Genomic DNA, 22,832 nt, shown 5'->3' on the forward strand with positions numbered 1-22,832 from the left:
TTTTTGTTTTTTTTTTCCTTTCGTTTTCTGGTAACTAAAGTCAAAAAAATGAGACATGCAAAATGTTTTTCCAGCTTTGCTTTTTTTTTTTTTTTTTTTTTTTCCAGTCACTGTCATCATGTTCCAATATTACATATACATCAACAATCCTGAAGGCACTTGAGGATGAAGGCTTTGTCACTGTCATTCATCATTACATCATCACTGACTTTCAGGAGCCTTTGAGCAGTAACCTGTAAGTGATGGGCTGGTGTAGTCTTAAGTTTTTGGGGATGTAAGGGCGTCGTCAGGTACTGGTGAAGATGCTGAATTGCTGCGTGGATCCTGATTTTGGCTGCCAATGCCAGCAGCTCGTCTTTAGAGAGCGATGAACCTGAAGTATGCACGTATTCACCCTAATCAAAGATTTTTCACGTTAATGAAGCACTTTAGCATTTGTTACAGTCATTTTGCAAATCATTTAAACCCTCTGTGTAGTTAAATGTTAAAATATTTGCTTTCATAAAGAAAGACATCAGAAAACTGGTAGTAATGCATACCCATATCCAAACTTTTAGACTTATTCCAGTGTCATACTCAAAATGAACATATTTTCCAATTTTTGTTTTTCCATTTTAGCCCTTATGTTTTGTCATATGTTTAATTCTATAAAATAGCCAGTTCACAATGTGCAGACTAGTTGCACAGTGCTTCAGTCTTACCTGAGCGCAGCAGGTACCCACACTGAACTTAGCCTGTTGCCTGCCTGCCAAGAAGGAAACAAACACTTGTTTGTTCCCCAGGACTCGAACTCCAACAGTTTTGTTGAGGGACAGAAAGATGGGCTGCAGGGGTGTGGGAGTACCCCAGCTCCACTTACAAGTTACATTGCCTGCATTGTTTAAGCATCGGCCACCAGACATGTTCAAGGACAGCCTGCAATGCGAGTACAGAAAAAATACATGCATATAAATGGACTGTAGCTCATTGCCATTATGTATTTATGCTCACCTGTGCAAATTTTAAATATCACATTTACACCCCATAGACAAAAACATTTTTTGACAGCAACCTCTATGACAACAACTATAGGGCTAATAATATAATTTAAAGAGGCAATATTTAATAAATGGTAAATATTAAAAAAAAAAAAATGCTATCTACCATATGTTTCCATTGGTGTGATAGCATGTCGCTCTGCCATCAGACTGGAATATAGCTCTGATTTGTTGATTAGGGGCACTGACGTCGTCATACACTATACAAACTCTTCCATTGTGTTCAGTGACGACGATAAGTACAGCCAAGAGGCCAGAGGGATAACTGTAACCAAGCTGGTAAGGACAGGAACACTGACTATAGAGGATATTCAATTCAACTGGAATTCACTGGATTTCTTTAATGTTTAAATTGTGCATTTTTAAATCACTTCCGCAAAGTCTCATGATCAATCTGATCAAATCTGAGAGGATACAAGACCTGAGCAGAGCCACCAGGGAACATGGTAAGGAATGTGATGCCACTGGAATAAAATTTCTGTAAAACTCCAGACCCCACCTGTGAATACAGATAAAGTTCAAAAGAAGAAATTATCATGTCTAGAAATTCTATTTTGCACACAATAACATGGACTTTTGAAAAATTATTTTTAAAAAACAATTATTATTCTTATAACCTAATAGTGTGGAGTTTGAAAGAAGTGGGAGGGTTGCTTTATTGCAAATTTACCTCTACATTCAAGTTCTCTTTCAATGTCTAAACTCGTCAGCCTCTGCAGGGTCATTTTGATTGTCTTTTGGCCTTTTTACCCAGCTTTACTAGTTTACGATACTAAAACTGAGTAGTTTCTCTTTATAAATAATAATACTATTTAGCGTAATAATAAAGTCTTGCATTTGTGAAGGTTTTGGGTTCAATGTATTATGTAGACACAGTGTGACCACATGGGGGCATTGTATTAGTGTGTAATGCAGCTGTCTGAGGCCTCTATTCAAACATAAATGAAACCTCTGTGTTGGAAAAACGTCATATATTTACAATATAATAAGACAAAACAAGCTCTGTGGGTCATGAAAAATAGAAGTAATATTAATTTGCATGTTACCTGATGATTACATATGCCAAACTGAACTGGTTTCCAATCATAAAAAGGGAGCAACACCTCCTCCTCTTCCATTTTTAAGCATTTTTCACTTGTGCTACTGCAATACGTTGTCCCCTTTCCTGGAGCATGTGAGAGTCTTAACCTGAAGACCCCTGGTGCAGAGAAAGCTAAACAATAGCAAAATAGACTGCGTTAGTTTCACAGAGCTTTATAAAATCAAGATGCAGTTACCTGTCTGTCTGTCTGTCTGTTTATTATGACTATGCAAAAGTTTCAGGCTTCCAGTGTGAATGTTGCTAACTACTCACAGGTCTTCCCTGCAAGCAGATTAACTGGGTAACCACCATAGATTGTAGATTCTCTTGATTGTATTCTATGAAAAAATACAAAATAAGTGCTACTCATATTAATTTTGCACATTATTTGAGTCATATTTCTGTTCCTACTTTCATTCTGTTTACAGGCATTTTCATGCAAAATCATACAAAAGTGTACCTAGGTTTTCTCAGAAAGCCTTTCATAAACTTGTGGTAAGCTTCACTCTCTCTGGATTTGTGATACAGAATTTCCATCTGGTCTTTTGAAGTTAGATTACCAAAGGTTAGGTTAGATCGCTCCTCAAACAAAAGTCTCTGCTTCACCAGGATTTGACATAGCTGCTGCCGCTGAGCACAACAGAAGTGGGTCTGTGATGGACACAGAGGAGGGGGTAAGGAGGTCATGTAGTACAATAGGTGAATTTAGGGATTTTGACTTGACCATTTACAATCTGCCTCACCTCAGGATTATGTACCCATGTTAGAACAAGTAGAGGATGAGCCTTTTCCCCACAGTACTCACATTGTGCTGGGTATTCTGTCTGGGACTGAATAACATTTTTTTTTTTATCAGAGTAACATTATCTGTAACACCTTGCTTCCTTCCTTAAAAAGTAAGGAGATATTTGACTTTTAATTTATTATTACCCTTTGGGGAAAAGTTGTTAAATTCATCCTGTGATTGTCAGACTCACGATTGTACCTCAGAACTCCCGCAGCTCTGATACAATAGGTGGGTGGGTCACTGACAGGTTTTGGGCAACTGCATCGCATCCTCTTACCAGACAAAGAGAAAAAATGACAAATAAAAGGAAACATTCAATGATTTTAGAAAGAGTGAGATATTAATCCATATAATAATATCAAGATTATTATATGACCATGTGAAACCAATCAAGGTCTTATATGGTCGTCTGGAACATGGAGTAGATCACGAGCTAATGTAGCAGTGCCATTTAATGAAACACAGAAGTCTGAATAAGAGAACTGTTAACAGTGTTGGTATGTATTTATAAATATACACTCACTGGCCACTTCATTAGGTATTCCTGTTCAACCGCTTACATCTAACCAGCCAATGTGGATGTGGTCAAGATAACCTGCTGAAGTTCAAACTGAAGAATAGAATGGTTATAAAGGGTGATTTAGTCCAGTAGAGGGCCTTTGGGATGTGGTGCAATCAGGGATTCAGCTGACAAATCTGCAGCAACTGTGTGATGCTATCATATCAACATGGACCAAATTATCCGAGGAATGATTCCAGCACCTTGTTGTCTCTGTGCCAAGAAGAGTCAAGGCAGTTTTGAAGCCAAAAGAAGATCCACCAATCTAATAAAGTGACCAGTCAATGTACATGTAGGAGATATTTTAGTACTTTGAACAGACTTGCAGGAAAAGCTGGACTTCATCTTTTTGTCTTGACTGTGTTTAGTGTCTTTATCCCAAGATAAAACAATCCATCCTCAGCTCAATGAGCTAGTCTCATGTGCTACCAGGAATCAAAACTTATTCCTAGCACATACACACCCAAGTATAATACGTCTAATATATTTTTTACATATATAAAAGCAGTCATCATTTAAGGAGGGAAAAAAGACAGATAAAGCTGACAGTTGGTGAAAACAAACACCTCTATACATAGTCTATGAAGATATGAAGATAAGATGAAGACAACACGACAATAAAACACCACGTACTTGCCGCAGTGGTAGTCAAGTATTGAGCGATTCTTCAGACTAGCCGGTGTTGTTAGTAACCATGGAGATGAAATAGCTGTATGGCAATGTGTAAACATAACAGCAGACCTCATCTGTGTTGCTGTCTGACTGGTTATGCTAACATTCATAAGCGTTCTGACATAAATTTCTAATAAACAGTAAAATCTATGGTAAGACCCCGGATTTTAAAAAAGCCAAAACCTTTCCACAATTATTGTAATGTGTAAATATGGTAATCTAGTGTTTGCAAAGGATTTGGAGGCAGGGAATAATCCCACCTCAGTGGTTCATTTAACAGCCTTTCTGCAGCTTCACCAGCAGGTGGAGCTTTGGTGGTTGCCATGGCATCGTAGATGTTCAAATTCTCGATATTTTCTAAGCACGTAAGAGGTTGATCCCCAGTTTTCATTGGTCAGCTTGGAAACTGCAGCTGAAACTCGCTTCCGTGACCGAAATTGTTTTTGCGCCTTCCATTTATGAGTAGCAGAGGTTTCTGAACACATGCAATACTATTTTTAGATGGGACAGCGGTTGTGCATTTATTTTTTTTTAGTTTACCTCATTAATTATTACTGTGTGTCTTAATTAAACTCTCTCTCTCTCTCCCTCTCTCACTCACTCACTCACTCACACACACACACACACACACACACACACACACACACACACACACAAAGCCCGTTAAGAATAAAATGTTAACTAGACATTACTCAGGTGCATATAGTGCAGGTAATTAGAGAATCCGTTGATGTCCCCGCAGCGGCTTCTGATTCGCCGTGGCAGCACCTGGCTTGTTTGCTGCCGCACAAATAGCCATGGCGAAGTCTCGCCTTCCAGCTCTTAACATTTCTAGGAGACACGCACAGCTAAACGATGCGTAGAGAAAAAGGGAGACGTGCCTCCGTTTGTTGTGCTGTAGCTGTTATTCTGATGTGCCATTTAGTGCAAGCAATAGACTGTTACCGACTAACGAAAACAGAGAGGCGAGGAGGGCGCAAAGAGGCCGATGCGTTAGGTGCACGAAAGGGGAAAGTCGTATTCGGAAAATCTGTCGGGAAAGGCTCAGGCCTTGAGTCAGAGGTTAAATATGGGAAAGCCTCTACAAACTCATCCGTGGAGGAATCCTATCAAGCAGATTTTATAGGTAAGCTTCAGGTCCACAGTTTATGTAAGGACACTGGCTGCAGGAAAAGCGTGCTTATTTGGAGATGTACTTGCATTTTTATTTAAAAGCTCTATGCCTCTGTGCATAATTGCAAAACTTGCTCTTCTTGATTTTTTTTTCCCCCCACGTCAGGCTGGTCAAAAGGCCAAACGTATGACACCAGTTCCAGAGAAGCAGCATGGAGGCGCATGGTACCTTTGCTGCTGTGCGGTGGGGATCGGATGAAGTTCAGGGTAGCGGGAAGAGGAGTGTCAGAGCTAGCAGTGGACCAAGGTAAGCAAGCAGGGCTCTTTCTTTTTTTTGTAAAGTGTCCATTTGGTTGCATCGTCATGTAAACTTTTTTTTCCCATAGCAAATGCACCGCCAGTACCTCTGAGCCAGGTCCCTCCCAACTGTGGCTACAACATGCAGAGGAACTTACGGTCACTTGTTATGCAGGTTCCCTATGATGGCTGCAGTGTGGTTCAAGAGGTAATTTTAACTGAAATTAAGTCTTATGCTATATTTGAATAATTGGCAGCCTGCTGTTAAAATTGGCTAGTTTTAGGATTATTTTTTTAATTATCAAAAGTAAATTAAAATTATGCAAAATCTTCCTTAGATGGCCGAGGCTTTAATTTGCTAGTCATGGGTTTGGAACGGTCTCTTGGCTAAACATAAACACTTAATATTGTGATCTCTAACAATTATGGCTCTTTTAAAAGGGGGTAAATAACTTTAACTCCTTGACTGGTAACACGCAAGTCCTGATATTCCTTCTTGTTTTAAAGGGTGGCAGTTATGTGCTTCCAATGCGGTGGCAGGGTATTCCAATCTCCCTTTGGTGTTCCAAACCTGCAGCACCAGCTCTTATGACGACTGCCTCTCAAACCCCTCAGGACCCCGCATCAAACTCCCAGATGCCCTACACTAGCAAAAATCCAGACCAATTGTATGCCCATGTTCCTCAACCCTTTTTCTTTCCACAACAAATGCACTATCCATATCCTTCAGTTCCCGTATCAGATCCTGCAGAACCCATTAAGCAGTCAGAAATGCCCCCATTCCAGCAATACCCTCCACCCTTTCCCCCCCTCTATCCTTACTTTTATCCCCCACTTCCAGCCACAAGAGCAGCCCCAACCACCACTGCAAAGCCAGAATCCTTCATTCCTCCAGAGTTTCTCTTACCTGGTTACAAACCAGTTGGTCCACCTTTTCTTTTGCCCTTTCCACTACCTGTGCCAGCAGATACTGAAACCACAACTAACGCTGACGCTTATCCCCACTCACTGCAGCGTCCACCCAATGTGCATTTCCTCTCCCAGTATCCTCTCTTCCCTCAGTTTGTCCCTCTTCCACAATATCCGAACAACCCTAATGCAGATTTGGCGGCTGCTACTGGAAGCTCGGACACCGTACTCCCTCAATATGTTGTGCCTTTCCCTCAATTTGTTCCTCAATATCCAAGCAATCCTAATCCAGACTTGGAAAGCGGAAGCACAGACACTCTGCTGCCTCAAGCTCAGTCGCACAATTTTCCACACTTCCATCAACAAGTTCAGTTAATGCCCTTTCGTCATAGTTTGACGAAAATATAATAAAGGCTTTAAATAACACCAGTTCTTGGTTTGAAATTCTTTGTTCAACAGCTCAACTCAATCAGCACCACAGATTCAAACTCAAGAATCATAAATGTTATGAGCATTTAGTGCAAAGGTGATTGGAATTAATAAGCAGACTTGATGATATTTGGATGTTGGGGGCTCAAATTTAAATGATTAATGTCCCTGTTGTCTGCAACCACCCACCAAACAAAGGGGGGTCGGGTGGATATGTAATGTTGGAAAGTCACTATTTTATTGCACTATGCTGGGCTTATGTAGCCTGAACTGTTAAGCTTGCTTTTTACTAATAAAAAGCAATGTTCTGTTATGCTGTTCCAACTTAGTCAAAGCAGCAAATGGACTATCTTTACAGGACTTAATCATGTACAGTTGTACACCAGGTCCTTTACCTGGCATGCTGGGTCCTTCAAGAGATCCGTTTTACTCAAATGGCACCGGGGGAAAAAAACAAGTCAGAAAAAAACAGCTTGTTGCTTGTCTCTCTCTCGCTCTCTTAAAAAATACATGTGACATATAATGTAATTGCAAGGAGGTATTTCTGCAGTCTATTGATTACTAGATAGTGGAAAGGGGGTGGGATTAAATAAGCTTATGCTTCTTCCTGCTCCTTTTTGAACATGAAAGTTATTTGTAGTTGTGGTTGCTCGTTTTCCTTTTGTTTTGTCTCTGTTTAATTCTATGTTGTTGTACTTTTTCAACATGTTCAAAATAAAGATTCAATCAATAAAAAAATATTGACTCATTTTTGACAATTTCTATTTTGCCCCACCCTCCCAGTTTTCTCTTTACACTCTTCATTTTGTTCCTTTTAATAAAAATGAAAAAACAAACTAACACAATTTGTAAATACAGATAATCAGAAATAACCAGGGTGACTGTTGCTTAGGAGGCAAAGGTGGTCATCCGACAATTCAGAAGTTGGTAGTTCAGTCCCTGGCTGCTCCAGTCTGCATGCCAAATATTCCATTATAAGTACCTTGCATCCATTGGAGTGCAATGTTGCAAAGCTTAGAATAAAAACTGCTCGAATGGGCGGGTGTGAATGAGGCATATTGTATAAAGTGCTCAAGTAGCGTTGAAATACACTAAACCAGTCCATTTACCATAACCACCACCTTAGGCCACACATTGGATTTATTCTTTTTTTCTTGGAGTTGTTTGAGCCCATCCTTTCTTTCAGTTAGCTGTTTGTAATAGTTTGCCAAGCTCTGCAAACAAGCGTTTTAACGGCACATTAAAGAGGTTTGGGCATTCCTTGCTGCCCAGACCTCTACATTGGAGAGACCAAACAGCCACTTCACAAGCGCATGGCACAACACAGAAGAGCCACCTCCACAGGACAAGACTCAGCAGTCCATCTGCATCTTAAGGACAAAGGACACTCTTTCGAGGATGCCAATGTTCACATTGTTCACAGGACAGATGGTTTGAAAGAGGAGTGAAAGAAACCATCTATGTCCACTGTCAGCGACCATCTTTGAACAGAGGCGGTGGTTTACGACACCAACTGTCTATAATCCATAATCCAGTTTTGAGTTCCCTCCCCAGACGCCTTAACGCCCACTCACATCCTGGGCCATCTGACCTCAGGAATTCGCATGATAAGGTGGGGCCAGGTTTCACAATGAGCTCACCTGAAACTCTGGCTGATTGGGACCCACACCCAGTTTCACACCTTGGCTCAGGCGATTAGAGGATCATCAGGGGGTCCTTTTGTCCCTCTGTGGGGGGATACTCCCACTAGGTTTAAATCTGGGACTCCCCACCATTTGACCTTAGAACTGAAGAAGCTTCTCGGATGAGAGGTGAAACGTCTTCAAGTAACTTAAAGAAGTCCAGACGCTTTTCTTTGCAAGCTCCTTTGACTATGATGATCTGGATGACTGAGAACCTTCACAGACATATTTTAACGGCACACTTTGCACATACAGGTTTATTCAGATATTAATGTTAGTAATGCAAATTACAAAGTGATTTCATTTTTCTTTTAACTTGTTAACCTGCAATTGATTAAAAACAACACATATTATGAGATGTCAATTTTTGTATGAATTTTTTAAATCACATTTGTGGTTTGGTTATTTGCTACAAAGTGTTTTTTTCTGCTTTATTGCAGCATTTTATTGGGTAGGCATTTATAAAGTGGCACCATGATGAAATTACTAGTTTGTACTTCTGGTTTCATACTTCTGCATGCATTCTGACAAATGCATATATAGTGTAAAGATGTAACTAAATGGTGAAGCAAATACTACACAACTGCTGCATTTCAATTTTTTTTTCAGTTCTTTTTCTTTTACAGGATCTTATAAAACTCTTCTCTGCTCAGTCATTCAGTGTTCAAGCTACGGTTAGATGGTGTTTACTACTGTAATTCTTGAAACTGAGAACTTTTATTTGATTATTAATCGAGTCAAAGAAGAGTTTCTTAAGCTCATTGGAATAACCTACCTAGACTTATTTGAATTTTTCTTTATTCAATTCACTTATGTTCCAAAGGAGAATAATTTTACTTTAACCAAAATTAGTTTAACAAGAGACAGAGCCTACACTTGTCTACAGTATATCTAAATAGGATAATCTTGTCTGCAAACTCATGAGTTATGAAGACTATAGAATTCCACGCATTTCATGCTCCATAAAAAATGTTCTACTTATCCCAGGACAACACTAGAGTCAGCTGCCAAAGGCTCTTAATGAGGCCACAGGTGCAAACTGTAACTGTGTTGATTAGCTGGTGACAAATTGCAGACAGCATCAGAAGCTGTGATTTAGTTGTTCTGCATCGCTGTGAAGTGCTTTCCATCTGCACTGTGTCACCACTATGGGAGGTGATAGAAGTGGGAGATGTAGAGCATGTCAAACTGTGGCAGTCACATTACTCCTGTGCTCTTTAGCCCTTTGTTTAAACTTGCAAGTGCTGGGCAAAAAAGTTAAACATGAGGGATCTAGTGAGACTGCAGTGAAAGATGGAAGAAAGGGAAGCATTCTCTTTAATGGAAAAAGGCTTAAATCCCAGTCAGGACCTGCTTCTTCTGCAGCTGCCACAGGACATGCGTTGCTGCAAGTTGACTTGCATCAGTCAAGCATCACAGGTAACACTTGGCTGTTTCTGCTAATTTGATATGCTCGGTACACTTGAGGCAAAGGTTGTTGCAGTTAACTTTGTGTTGGGATATCTTTCTTCCTAAAGCAGAGAGTAGATCAAAGCTGAAGAATGACACTGCTAATGAAGCAGCATGGAGGCAATTAAACTCTTCACTACACTGTAGTGATAACAAGATGAAGCTGAAGGCCATGGGGCCTGGTGCTGCTGATCTACAACTGCACATAGGTAGAAAAAATATTATAAGTATGCAAAACGGTTTTTAAAAACTGTCATTGAATACTGGCATGTTTTCTCCTTCTCTCAGAAAATGCACAACCCTTACCACTGAAGCATGTGCCTGAAAGCTGTGGTTTCTCAATGCAGCAGAACGCACTGGGACTAGTTTTAAATGTCCCATATAATGCCTGCAGTGTGCTAACAGAGGTATGCTGCTTTTTTTTTTTTTTTCTTTTTCTTTTTTCTTTTAAAAGGACCTGGACTTGATGGAATGTGGTTTTCATATCTGCACTAATTGATGAATTCTATATTTTCTTTTGGTAGTTTTGAAAAAGATCTCTTCAAACTTAGAGTTGGTATAACTGCTTGATGCTAAATTTGCCAAAAAAACAAACCCAGGCCAAAACATGTTTGGTTTCTTTGTTTCAGAATGGAAGATATGTGTTGCCAATGAATTGGCGGGGGATGGCAGTTGAATTCATCTGCCCAGTTCAACAGTCCAGGAAATTTCCTTTCTCTCTCAGGCCATGGCACTTCCATCGCTCAAGACGACAAGCAAAACAGCCCTATTATCCTAATCTATATAATTCCTACTGGTATAACTATTACATGCATATGATGGCACCAGGTGCTAAAACTAACCCAACTACCACTCGCCCTCACACAAAGCCACCTGGATATTCATACCCTCTGTACTACCCATATAACTTTTATTACCCCTACTACTACTCCTCCTTTCTCCCAGTGAAGACCACTGTGCCACCAGCTACAACCACTGTGGCACCACCTACGGCTGTTAGACCTAGTGGCAACAAAATTCCTTCCAAGAGCCCTGCCTATTACCCTGCACATTTTCCTAATATGCACTACCTTCCACCAGTCCAACAGTTGCAAATGATCCCTGACAAAACTCAGGTTTACTACTACAACCCGGAGACTGAATATTTCTTTGGAAAGCCTTCATACCAACAAAAACCAAATTTGCCAAAGCAACCTACTTGGTCTCAATTTACCCCAGTTGCTATGCCAAGTTACCCAGCTTCCCCTGTGAAACTGAGTTACCCAAGCCCTGTCAGCCCAGAAACCTCTGCAGCCCCTATAGCACCATATGTTCCATTTGACAAGCTCCCCTTTGAGCCATATGTTGTATACAAGGCTAAGAAACTCCCCGATGACCAGAAGTACATGGCCAAAGCAGGTTTTAAATCTAGATTCCAAACACATTCAGGCTTCCCTTTGCAAATTGCTTCCAGGTTTCCTCAGTACAGAGGTCAAGGAGGTCCCTGACTGAATTAAGCAGAGCTGTAAGTGCTAAGGGTTTCTTGTTGGTGTGAATTTGGTAATGGTTGAATTGTTCTAAGAAAATCTTGTGTTCTCGCGGAGCATGATGATGATGAAAATTAAAGATTTTTCTACTGTGAACTTGTTCTCATGTGTTTGGTGTGTTTGTTTGTTTTTTATTATTTTTTTTTCTCTCCCCCCCCCCCCTACAAAAGACTACACTCTTCATTCATGTGAAAAGGACTGGTCATTTAATGATGGTGAAATGCACAGTCCTAAGCATGTTGGTTGTCATGGTACACCCCTTTCTAAAACGCCAAACTGAATTATTGTTCAAACGTTTGACCTATTCATAGCAAGCCCCGTCAATACTTGTTAGAGCTTATACTAAGACAATGAATCAAAGTCTCTAGAGGGCTACCTTTAGTTCTTGTTTATGGAACACAATTTTTTTTTTCTTGTCTTTGCAAAAAAAAAAGTTGGTGCATAAATCCCATTCACCCACTGCACATACAGACCCTATTCTGTCTGCTCCTATATATTTTTACAGTGCTCTTCCCCCTTGGGCACTCCGTGACTGTGTGTACGCACTTCGCTGAAATTCAACCACACGTGACAACTGAACGACGTGTAATGCTGGACTCTGAATCCAGACATGCTCATTGTCGTTCAGCCACTTCATTTTCTAAACACTACTTGGAGGGTCCAGAGCTCCAGAACAAGAAATCAAGTAGATCATTCATGCAACACTGCGTGTGTCTTGCTGCAGCTGGTTAAATTATTCAATCATTTAAAGAAGTGGTTTCATCTCTTTAGCCAAGGTGAGCGGTTTGTAGTACACAGGATTTTGCTTTATCTTTTTACTAGTGACAAAGAATTTGGATGTTTGTATCAGGCTATAGATTTATTTTGTGGCTTTGTTTAAATGAACTTAATGAAAGGATTAAAATCAGACTGAAATTCTACATTTTTTTTAAATCTCATTTTATTATATAATCTATTTTTTTCTATCCATGCTACCACAGGAAACATTAAGATACCGTGCATTAAATAGACTGGAACAGCCGTCGTTTAAACAACTAATTTTGGTCAAAGATCTGTATTCCTCTCCTGTTTATGTCTGGCTAGATTCCCGACCAGATCTCTCAGCTCCTCCTCCATCTCTAAAATTTGCTCCGCCTACTCTACTTTGTATCTTTATGGAGGACTATGATGTGGACATGGATGAGGAAGAGGAGGGAGACGTATTCACTAGAAAGGCCACAACGTGCCACTGGTGGGAAGATGCACAGCATCAGGGAGGAAGACTAGGATGCATGGTAAACAGTCACAGCTGGGCAGAGGAGCTTAAGGATATCTTTGCACCACAGGCAGATCACTGTTACAGTGTAGCAAGAACCAGGCTGTCCAGCATCTCTTTGAGTGATTCACTGTGTCTGTTGTTTGATCCACACATGGAAATAAATGAGGACACTTATTCTGATGGCTACGTCTCTTGTAGCTGTTGAAGAGACTTCTCCAAATAAAAAGGAATGTGCTATAGGGAAAAAATTAAATTTGGGTAAAAGACAAGTGCAACAACAGGCTGTGTTTATTGCCATATTTGCAATATGCAGTTCTGTAACTGTTTTTATATGCATGCAGCATTCATATATATATATATATGCAGCATATTTTCCATAAGCAAAAATTCCTGGCATGGAGAGACTGAGAATATTTGGCTTGATGTTGATGAAAGAAGGAAGATGACTCAGTCTTTAGTCATTTAATCAGTGAACAACTGCACTGTGGGAACTAACTGCAAGCCTGTGTGTGTGTGTGTGTGTGTGTGCAACACTGGTTGTTTATGCACATGTGGACAAATGCGTCATGTGCTTCCTTATGCCTCTTACGGCTCATTACACTTGTACCTTTGATGTGGGATGAGGCTGTAGGAAATTCCTCCAGAAGACAAAACAAATATAATAAATCTACTACGCTGTGTAAGGCCAATAATCAGATGTTGATCTATTAGAGAACCAGCTATGGCCTCTAAGTATTTTGTTGCATTCTCATCCATTAGGCCTTCTAGCCTAGTCCACCTGCCATTTTTTTTTATAGATCCAAAATGTCTGCCTCAATTTATCAGAAACACAGATTTATTATTTGTCCCTCTCCTTCCAGTAAAGGAAAGGTGAAGAGGAGAAGGCAAGAGAGAAAATAGAGGAAGATGGAGGTACAGATAACAGATCAGGAAAGCAGTGGCAGCACTGAGCAGCTTCTTCTTTCCCCTCCCTTGATTTCTCTCTCCTCCTCTGCTTCCGTCGCTGCCCACTCCTTCCTCTCTTGCTCCCACGTCTCCCCACCCTCCCCTATCTGCTGCCTCTCCCCTCCCTGCTCTGTCATCCCTTCCTCCCACCCTCGCTCTCCTGCACGGAGCTGCGGTATAAGAGAGGGTCTCCTGGGTCTAGTTTCACTGCAGTGTAGAGGAGGGCAGGACGGCTGTTTTAGTACGATGCGCTGAAGGATGGTGCACCAAGAGAAACGCATTTACCAGGTGTGTGGATTTGTATTTGCTTGCATTTAGTGTGTGATTCTGATGGGTCTGTAGCATTTAACAAGCTATTTAAAGGTATACATGATAGGTATCCATCATGGGTGTGATGCTGTAGATAAATCAGCCGTATGGGATGAGTGGAAAAGGGAGTGGGCGTGTTCGTATGTGGTTGTGCTCGAATATATCTGTGTAATATGTATGCTCCTGCATTTGTTCAGTCAGATTTGACACAATTTTCCATCTCAGATCATTGATATCTATATCATTGTATGTTATACTATCTTTTGTTTGAATAGGAACTAAAATCTTTCTACATTTGCATTCATCATACCATGTAAATTCTTTATAAGGGGTACAATTTTGGGCTTGTGGGGGTGCATGTGCTCGTGTAGTCATTTTGTTAGTAAGGAGGGCATCTGTATGTCTGAAGTGGGTGAGCAGGGGCCAGCGTTGGTTTGGAGAATGATGGCGATGAACTCATTTATGCTTTTACGTCACATCCTCATCTAAGGATGCGTCACAAAAAAAGAGGGTGTAGTGGTGTGTGTATGTGTATGTATCAGTTTTGCAGCTATTTTGAGTACAAATGCTGAAACATAAGAGAAACGTGCCTAATTTTAGAAGTGTTATTCAATATATGTGTGGTTCCAAAGAGCACACACAAACTCAGGCAGCTTTAGCAGATGTTTTTGGCTCAAATCCATCATATATAAATACTTTCCCTTTGATGCCAGAATAGAAAATCATGTTGTGAGGATCCAAGGGGAAAAAATGAAATCGGTTCAAAGGGGGAGCTACAGACTGAAAGCTGAGATGAAGTGAAATAAAAGGAAACGAGATAGAAGGCTCGGGTGTGGAAGCTCAAAAGGTTAAAGGGGAAAAGAATGAGAAATACAGATGAGGGAAAGGGGGCAGAACATAAAGATCCAATGTCATTAAAGTGAAACAAAAAGTATGAAAAATGGGACGTCGGTCAAAAGAAACTAGTCACATAGGAAGAGGAAGCTGTAAAACACCAGCCCACAGTGACACGGCATTTTGAATCAGCAGCACTAAAAGAATGCAATGGAATTTTTTTAACCAGTTTAAATAGTACCTGCTGTTTTGATGATGAAATGTGATGCATAAATTAGTGAAAGAAGCCATTTATGGATGATTCACCGTCACTACAATCCTATGATTGTAATGAACAAAGATCTTTAATAAAAATGCATTCAGATGCACTGACATAACTGGATAGATACACCTATTTCTTGTTTCATTCTTCAGTCTTTTCTGGGCCTGGCCTGTGGGGGGAAAAAATTATGTGCACTGTCTCTCAGAATTGAAACAGTACGTTTCTCTGAAGTGTTAATGAGGACTGCATCTGCCAGATTCATTCGTTTAATCATTTTCTATACATCTATTTCAATACTACTGTTTACACGCATCAGATGAGAAATCCTGGACAGGCTGTCAGCTGGTAGTAGTAGCAGATAATGAATGTTTTAATACTCATATTCATACATGGAATCAAAAGTAGACGGTAGATGTGAATTCATCACATTTTCCCTCTTAATCGGGTGTAACCGGATTTATAGTTGATTCGAAGAAATGAGAGTGTCCTCTCATTTTGGTATTACCTGAATTTATGCATTTGTTTATGAATTTCATCAGTCTTCCTTGTCAATAAGCGACCCACTTGGCAAATCAAGCAGAGAGAGACGGCAGCACAGGAGCCTCGTCTGTGTTAATATTCTTTGTGCTTCCACGTTTCTCTGTTTGTGGCAGGCCCAGAGGAATGAGAGAGAGTCCATCAGGCAGAAACTTGCCCTTGGCAGTTTCTATGACGATGAGCCAGTCATCTACACCAGCTGCAGCAAGAACGGCCCTTCGTCTCGGTGCGTTTGACTGAGTGTATGTGTGAGCAAGCAGAAGAGAATGGTTCATTTTGAATAGTAACAGTAATAATGTGATAGATTGTTGGCTTTATATGTCATTCTGACTGCATTTGAACATCTTCCGAGCGCAGTGATGTACAATAAAATAAAAATAAAAAATAAAAAAATCACTGAAATTTGGTGAACTGAATTTCATCAAACTCATTTGGTTTCCTGAAGCTCTCAGTTCTCACAAAGCCTTTTCATATTAAAGTCTAGCTCTCATGAAAATATTTTTTTTTATGTATGTATTTATTTATTTTGTTGGCCGCGTCTCTGAGATGCCAACTGTATCATGGAAGCACCTTAAGTTAACCCTTTATTTACAATAGGCCTTGTGGAGGGCCCATTTTACAAGCTCTTTCAAATGACCTTGACTCGGTTACCATTTCTGCTGGAGACAAAATTCAAATGGTTTCAGAAAGAAGAGAAGAAGAGCTTTTGGGGGGATATTTAGTGTATCATTGTAGCAAAAAGCATTCACAAAATACTGCAGTGTAAAGAAGGACATAAAATTCAGCTCCGCCTAGGTTTTATTACCTGCATTTTACATTACTGTAAGTCCTCAGCCATTTTTGGGAGAGGAAATTCAAATGATTCACAGTAATGAGAGTTATCTGGTGATTTTACAGAGAAAATGTACAAAATAACTCCACTTAACCTGTATTATACTTGGGTGCTAAAGGGTTAAGACCTTTACAGCCAGGAGAGGGGATTAATCATCAGATTACGTCATTTGTTGACTAACAACTGTTAGCTGAAAACTACAACAAACAAATTAGGGAGGTGGAATAGTTTTCCTTGGTAGAAATTTATCTAGAAGCAGTGACGTTCTGGAGTTGTGTGTACGTTTAATTATCATGGCTGGTTTCATACGGACTATGCAACAACAGAGGATGAGAGTGAGTCATTTAAGTCACAGACATGCAAAGTGAAAGTGAAAGCTTTCCCGGAGTGCCACAGTTATGTTTACAGTCAGTCTAAAGGGACTGACACTGGGCTATCTAGAGAGTATGGAAAGAATGGGAACATAGAGCATGGCACTGTGGTTAATCTCTGTTGCATGATGAGCTGCCCACACAGAAACTAAGCGATGCCCCAGCTTCATGGTGGGACACAGTTCAGACATGATGTTCTCAAATCAGACAGCTCTCTTCGAACTCTGTGCCACCAACCTGCCCGTTAAATCATTAAATAATAAAAATAAAAGGACAGTGTAATATTTTTTTAAATATCCGAAATATCCAAATATTTTATTTTTTAAACATTAGTATTCAATGTTTTTTTTTTAAATTTGTCAGACTTGTTGTTTATTTTTGCAATGCAAATAAAATAAGTTGATCAGTAATTTTTTTACTTACTTAGAGAATATTTTATATCTTCTTATAAAATATCATTGTAAATAGTACTATATTTGATAGAAATCAAATAACATACTAGTTTCCATGGAAATGACATTTCACGTCTGCAGTTTTGGATAGAAAAACATGTAATGCAACTGGAACGACTTGCATTATGACAGACTCCCCGTGGTTAACCAAAGCCGCAGCACTTACATCAGTACTCTTTCTCTCCGTGACACCAGTTGACCTCCAGTAGCTTTTTGGCTCCCAACTTTTTTTTTTCCTTTTTCCCACAATACCCTTTAGTTTATGTCACACAGTGGGGCTGTCCTTCGTTACTGTAGATGTTTGAGAAAGTAGTTTCGTCAGCTTGCGAAAGAAGAAGTAATGCCTGACACAGTTATCCACAGCTACAATTGGTGGAATTGAGCATGTGACCCCCTCCCCCGTTGGAGGTAAAGGTGTAACGGGGTGTAGTTTAGGGTGGAAATTCCAAAAAGAGTTAGTGAGGTGTTGTTTAAGTAATTGTTTTTGTCTTAGTGTAGGGGAAGGTTACTTTGGGTTGTTAGGTTCTTTCAGTATCATGATCTGGAATTGAATAAATGGTGTTTTGAACCCTTGGAAAGGCTGAGGTTAAGGTTTTTTTTCCTTCACTTCTGTATAAGAGATGTTACCGACCATTTTTAAAGACCTTGTTTATGAAATGGGAAAAAGAGTCTTTGCTCACATTGTTGTAAAGTCGGATGAATTGTTTCATAATGAATACTATCCTAACCTGCTGTGTGACCTAAAGTAACAGAAATCTGAATAAATAAAAGGCTTTATGCTTTACTATGCTGTTTCCATATCTGTGATTAAATCTTTGGATCTAGCTAAACAATTTTTGGGATGTGCCAAAAATTCCAATATGGAGGAACCACTGGAAATATGAATATATGCAGAAATTCAAAGTCAATGGGCAAACATTTTACCTTGATTGCGATTAATTAATTAGGTTTTTTATTGTAAATATGCCGCTAAACTAAATGTTTAATATTAATTAAAGCTTGAGCAGTTAGCTAATGTAATATTGTTGTGCTCCAAGTGTTGAAATATACTGGCGGTATTTCTGTTAGTCGCTTCAACCATTTTTCTCTCAGTTTTCTTCTTTTTGTTTGAGGTTGACTCTCCTGTAGCCAAAAATGTCTCCAAATAAGGGACACATTAATTTTATTTGGCCCTATGTTTAACTTTTCCTACATGATGCTTCCATGTGGCAGACTGGACAGGGCAGAGTGTGCTTTAAACGAATTCTGTATTGACAGAAAAATAAAAATAATTTTTAAAAATAACCGACATTCGTAAGATTAAATCAGTTAGAGGTTCTAAATGTTGGTTTTGGTTCATTTTAGGTGAACTGACCAGCCCTAACCAATGTGTACCCAGACTGCATCACTGACATGTGAATCCAACAAATGTCAACAAAAATGAATTAATATCATGTGAATTATTGTTAGCCAATTTCGCATTCAGGTGTTAGCCAGCAAAAACAGTTGATTAGATTAATTATAAGTTAATATGAGAATGAATGTGTGGACCACGCCATTGTAATGAAGCAACATCTTGGGAAGCTTTAACAGCTGGAAAAATCAGGAAATTTTTGTTTTGCTACACTGAGTTACAGACTTCAAAATTCAGATACATTGACAGGCAGGACACCAAAGCGTAACACACAGCAAGATTAAATAGGCCTGTAGACTTAGCTAAGCATCAAATGAAATAACTCAAACATAACCTTTATTGTCTGATTTTCACTTTTTCAAATGCATTTATAAGTTTTGCCCTAAACAAATGAAAACAAAGAAAATAGACAAGAAACTAAACAAATGCAAATGACTTTTTGTGTTGTGGTGTAAAAATCCAGTTGGTCTTCCTCAGAATCACAACTCATAAGCAAACTGTGAAACTTTCTTCTGACGCTGTCTTTTTTTTTTTTTTTAAGTGACTGTTTTCACTAAGCGGAAGAGAATGGATGAACTGTTTTCACTCTTTGCCTTACCACTTTTCATGCTTATATGCATTTTAAATGGTGTTTGCTTCTTGTGTGCAAACAGCATTGGCCTGTGCTCTCTAATGTGTGATTCTGACTAAAACGGGTGCGATCTGAGCGCCTCTGAATATTGCATTTGTGTTCTCAGGCTGCAGAGTGGGGTGAACCTGCAGGTGTGTTTTGTTAATGACAGCAGCAGCGACAAGGACAGCGATGCTGAAGACAGCAGGACAGAGACCAGCCTAGACACACCGCTGTCACCTGTGGTATGTGTCCGAGTCTCTCTGTGTCACCATATGTGGGTTTTATGTGTGTTTCTGTTCCACTACACTCGTGAGGTGACCGCAGTTGTTGTTGCATCACAGTATCGCTCACTTCCTATACAGAGTAAGCAGAGCTCATCCCTGTCGGACCGGGATACTGGAGAGGAGGATTCAGATCCTTTAGATGACTGCGGTGGGTTTTGGCGAGTGCAGCGAAGGCTGCAAGAGGAGGCCCGGGTGGCGTTGGCTCTGGCTCGACCCATGGCCCGCATGCAGGTGGAGGTAGAGAGGCAAATTCAGCTTCACAGACGTTCACCTGTGGCTGACTTGGTGAGTCAGAGGGGTTTTATGCACAGAGGTCTTAATTCCCTCTTCCATGGAAAATTCAATGTAGGAAATTATTAAGGGCACTAAAATATCAAGGAAAATAAAGTGAAAATGGAATGTAAGTTGGTGTTTCAGTAAATATGACATAATAAAACTACATAGGCACATGAAAAGGTCAACACTCAAGTTTTTATGTGTACGTGAGACGTGGGTGCATGTTACCATGAGAAAGCCCCTGAAACTGGTGAACAGACGTGTTGCAAGTTGCAGTTAGAGGCTGCGTCATGTAAAAATCCAGAGATCCAGTTGATTAATAATCAACAACACTTTTTAAGTCTTTATTTACACTCAAATGTTTGACACATTTTGACGTGCAGTAATTTCCCGTCTGTGTGTGCTTATGCGAGCAGCTTCCCCATTTGCCCCACATCAGTGAGGGTTTAATGAAGAGGAATCTGAGGCAAGGGGACATGAGAGACATGAGTCTTGGACAGCTGCAAGTCATCACGAATGATTTGCATTCACAGATTCAGAGTGAGTAGATGACTCACGCATAAAGACACAAATTAGTTATTAAAAACCAAGCCAAAAGCCTGATCTGTACTTTATCAGATTTTAATATTTTTATTCATGCCATCTATGCTATTATTTCTATCAAATAAAGTATCAAAAGACATTCAGTCCACTTAAGAATTTATACGATATCTTTCGGGATTGTTTTTCTCTTCCTCACTTCCTATTTTTTAACACATTTCTGTCTAACATCATCACAACAAAAGCACACACTTGGCACGATAAAATACAATCATACAAGGGAAACAAACATTCAAAGACTGGATTTGTATCTTCAAACAGGTCTAAATGAGGAGCTGGTACAGCTGCTGCTGATGAGGGATGAGCTGCATGTGGAGCAGGACGCTATGCTAGTGGACATAGAGGACCTCACCAGGTGAACCACAGTTTTTCTCCACCTCAGCTTCTTAGCTGTCAAAGGTATTGGAAGCGCTGTCACTTCACAGTATGTCCTGGACTCACTTTAACATATTTCTTCTTGTTTATTATGGCAGGCATGCACATAGCCATCAGCGGCACCAGCCAGAGAAAGGCATCTCTAAATAAACACCTTGTCTACACATGTGTCTGTATGCACGCCGTCCGATTTCCCACTCTACGGACTGCTACCAGTGTTGCTAATGAAACTTCATCTGTGCTCACTGTATCTGGAGAGTTGAATGCAGCATATAGAGTAGTATTAAGACACATGTGATACGTTGCGCCACATCTTAGAACCTCAAAACACAACATCTACATGTGTAAGATCACCAATTTCAGTATTGACAGATGAGTTTGTGCAGGCGTTCCACTTCCACTCAGCATGATTGTCCCCGTCATATTTCATAAAATTAGGGGAGTCGAGTTGATTCCGTCCCTGATCTTTATTTAGCACTCAATGATTTTGGCACGGCTGGGTTGGAGAGAGCACCACCATGCCTTGTGTCTCTTTTTTTTTTTATGAAAAAGGATGATGAGTTGAGATCTTGAGGTCTTTTGTTTGGCTCTAATAATCAACAGGGTTCTTAGAAATGCTCTGTTCACTTGTATATCGTTCACTTCACTAAAAGCACTGTGACATTGCCGTTTATCACTCTCATTCACTATCAAGCATCACATACCTGATCTGGTATAATAGGAAACGATAAGTACTCTGTATTTGTTACATTTAAGAAACTGCTTTCCAGAAAGTTCCTAAAAAAATCTTTAAGACTCAAACCTTAATATAATTAAATAGCTGCTACAGTTTCCACCTCCTTTAAAGACATTTAGAGCTTTACTGGACAGTATTTTGACCTTTATTTGGGCAAATCTGTATTTGTCAAATGTGATGATCTGCTCAGTAGAAGACACAAAAAGTTCTTTTTTTTTTTCAAAGTTTACACAAAGCTGTAAAAAGGAACAGGCATCTCCACACAGATAGTATCTTAATAGAAATATGCAATTCCATTTTCTTAATTTAATAACGATCAGAGATGGTAAACACAAATGTAAAACATATATTAATAAATCGCAGCCTAAGCGTATATCTATTTTATCTGTTTCAAATGTTTATGTATGTAAATGTTAAAATATACTTTATTAAAAGGATTAACAACATGCCTTGTTGTGTTTTAGTGTTTTAATTCTAAGCTTTTTAAGAATGTCATTTAACACAAAGTCACTTTTTTATTTTCCTTGATTCATGAACACATGTATTCTATAATGATTGTAAAAAAAAAAAAGACCAGAAAAAAATGATTCCGTAATAAATGTTTCAAGTGTGTCGACTTTCATGAGATTTATTTTGCTTTTTTTCTGAATTTACAAGAAGAAAAAAAATCCACACGTTCCAAGGAAAGCATCACGCCTTGACACTGCAACTGAATGACTGCAGGCTACACAAGGAAGGAAGCGAGGGCACCGTCTAGTTTCTATTCACATTCACACTTTCACGTGTGATGTGTTGACACTTAAGTTTTGTAAGGACTTACCGCCAGCAACGGGGGAAAAAGCCGTGGTGACAAAAATAACCTTGGTTAGTGTTACATAGTTACAACCAGTGGGAAAATAATCTATGGCAAAAACTAATGATCACTTAACTGTTTATTATAAGCCTTCATTATACTTTTTTTCTCAAAATTTGGGACATTGCTGTTAAAAAAGCCCAAAAATGGGACAGTAAAATTAAATCAATGCAATATTACAAAACAAAGTATCTCAGGAAGTACACACACACACACACACACACACACACACACACACACACACACACACACACACATATATATATATATATATATATATATATATATATATATATATATATATACATACATACATACATACATACATATATATATATATATATATATATATATATATATA

At 39.4% G+C, this 22,832-nt stretch overlaps 4 protein-coding genes across 9 annotated transcripts; 3 read left to right on the forward strand and 1 right to left on the reverse strand.

The window, feature by feature from the left end:
- Nucleotides 1-95: 95 nt before the first annotated feature.
- LOC113010871 (glutamate-rich protein 6) lies at nucleotides 96-4,755 on the reverse strand. Of its 3 annotated transcripts, XM_026150115.1 has the most exons (11): nucleotides 4,098-4,755; nucleotides 3,429-3,515; nucleotides 3,049-3,177; nucleotides 2,862-2,948; nucleotides 2,579-2,769; nucleotides 2,392-2,456; nucleotides 2,084-2,250; nucleotides 1,454-1,536; nucleotides 1,144-1,302; nucleotides 702-915; nucleotides 96-395 (listed from the first exon to the last, which is right to left on the reverse strand). In XM_026150115.1, the coding sequence occupies exons 2-11, from the start codon at nucleotides 3,438-3,440 to the stop codon at nucleotides 141-143; spliced, it is 1,362 nt and encodes a 453-aa protein (XP_026005900.1). In that variant the 5' UTR covers nucleotides 3,441-3,515; nucleotides 4,098-4,755; the 3' UTR covers nucleotides 96-140. The 3 variants fall into 3 exon arrangements, with proteins under 3 accessions (XP_026005900.1, XP_026005899.1, XP_026005902.1); XM_026150114.1 differs by lacking the exon at nucleotides 3,429-3,515 and having other exon boundaries at nucleotides 3,049-3,175; XM_026150117.1 differs by lacking the exon at nucleotides 3,429-3,515 and having other exon boundaries at nucleotides 3,104-3,177.
- Nucleotides 4,756-4,870: 115 nt separating this feature from the next.
- On the forward strand, nucleotides 4,871-6,884 carry LOC113010872 (extensin-like). The gene is made up of 4 exons (XM_026150118.1): nucleotides 4,871-5,262; nucleotides 5,416-5,556; nucleotides 5,636-5,754; nucleotides 6,054-6,884. The coding sequence occupies exons 1-4, from the start codon at nucleotides 4,992-4,994 to the stop codon at nucleotides 6,861-6,863; spliced, it is 1,341 nt and encodes a 446-aa protein (XP_026005903.1). The 5' UTR covers nucleotides 4,871-4,991; the 3' UTR covers nucleotides 6,864-6,884.
- A 2,754-nt stretch (nucleotides 6,885-9,638) lies between these two features.
- Nucleotides 9,639-11,626, forward strand: LOC113011137 (adhesive plaque matrix protein-like). 2 transcript variants are annotated; one of them, XM_026150531.1, is made up of 4 exons: nucleotides 9,639-9,985; nucleotides 10,084-10,224; nucleotides 10,304-10,422; nucleotides 10,645-11,626. In XM_026150531.1, exons 1-4 carry the CDS (start codon nucleotides 9,715-9,717, stop codon nucleotides 11,500-11,502), a joined length of 1,389 nt encoding a protein of 462 aa, XP_026006316.1. In that variant the 5' UTR covers nucleotides 9,639-9,714; the 3' UTR covers nucleotides 11,503-11,626. The 2 variants fall into 2 exon arrangements, with proteins under 2 accessions (XP_026006316.1, XP_026006317.1); XM_026150532.1 differs by having other exon boundaries at nucleotides 10,087-10,224.
- A 591-nt stretch (nucleotides 11,627-12,217) lies between these two features.
- Nucleotides 12,218-22,240, forward strand: LOC113011138 (schwannomin-interacting protein 1). Of its 3 annotated transcripts, none has more exons than XM_026150534.1 (8): nucleotides 12,218-12,317; nucleotides 12,625-12,815; nucleotides 15,803-15,912; nucleotides 19,472-19,589; nucleotides 19,710-19,916; nucleotides 20,324-20,447; nucleotides 20,769-20,906; nucleotides 20,981-21,047. In XM_026150534.1, exons 2-7 carry the CDS (start codon nucleotides 12,696-12,698, stop codon nucleotides 20,864-20,866), a joined length of 777 nt encoding a protein of 258 aa, XP_026006319.1. In that variant the 5' UTR covers nucleotides 12,218-12,317; nucleotides 12,625-12,695; the 3' UTR covers nucleotides 20,867-20,906; nucleotides 20,981-21,047. The 3 variants fall into 3 exon arrangements, with proteins under 3 accessions (XP_026006319.1, XP_026006318.1, XP_026006320.1); XM_026150533.1 differs by having other exon boundaries at nucleotides 12,224-12,317; nucleotides 20,769-20,862; nucleotides 20,981-22,240; XM_026150535.1 differs by lacking the exons at nucleotides 12,218-12,317; nucleotides 12,625-12,815 and adding an exon at nucleotides 13,884-14,032 and having other exon boundaries at nucleotides 20,769-20,862; nucleotides 20,981-22,066.
- Nucleotides 22,241-22,832: the final 592 nt, after the last annotated feature.

The sequence above is a fragment of the Astatotilapia calliptera genome, chromosome 18 (assembly GCF_900246225.1).
Source record: "Astatotilapia calliptera chromosome 18, fAstCal1.2, whole genome shotgun sequence".
NCBI classification, from domain to species: domain Eukaryota; kingdom Metazoa; phylum Chordata; class Actinopteri; order Cichliformes; family Cichlidae; genus Astatotilapia; species Astatotilapia calliptera.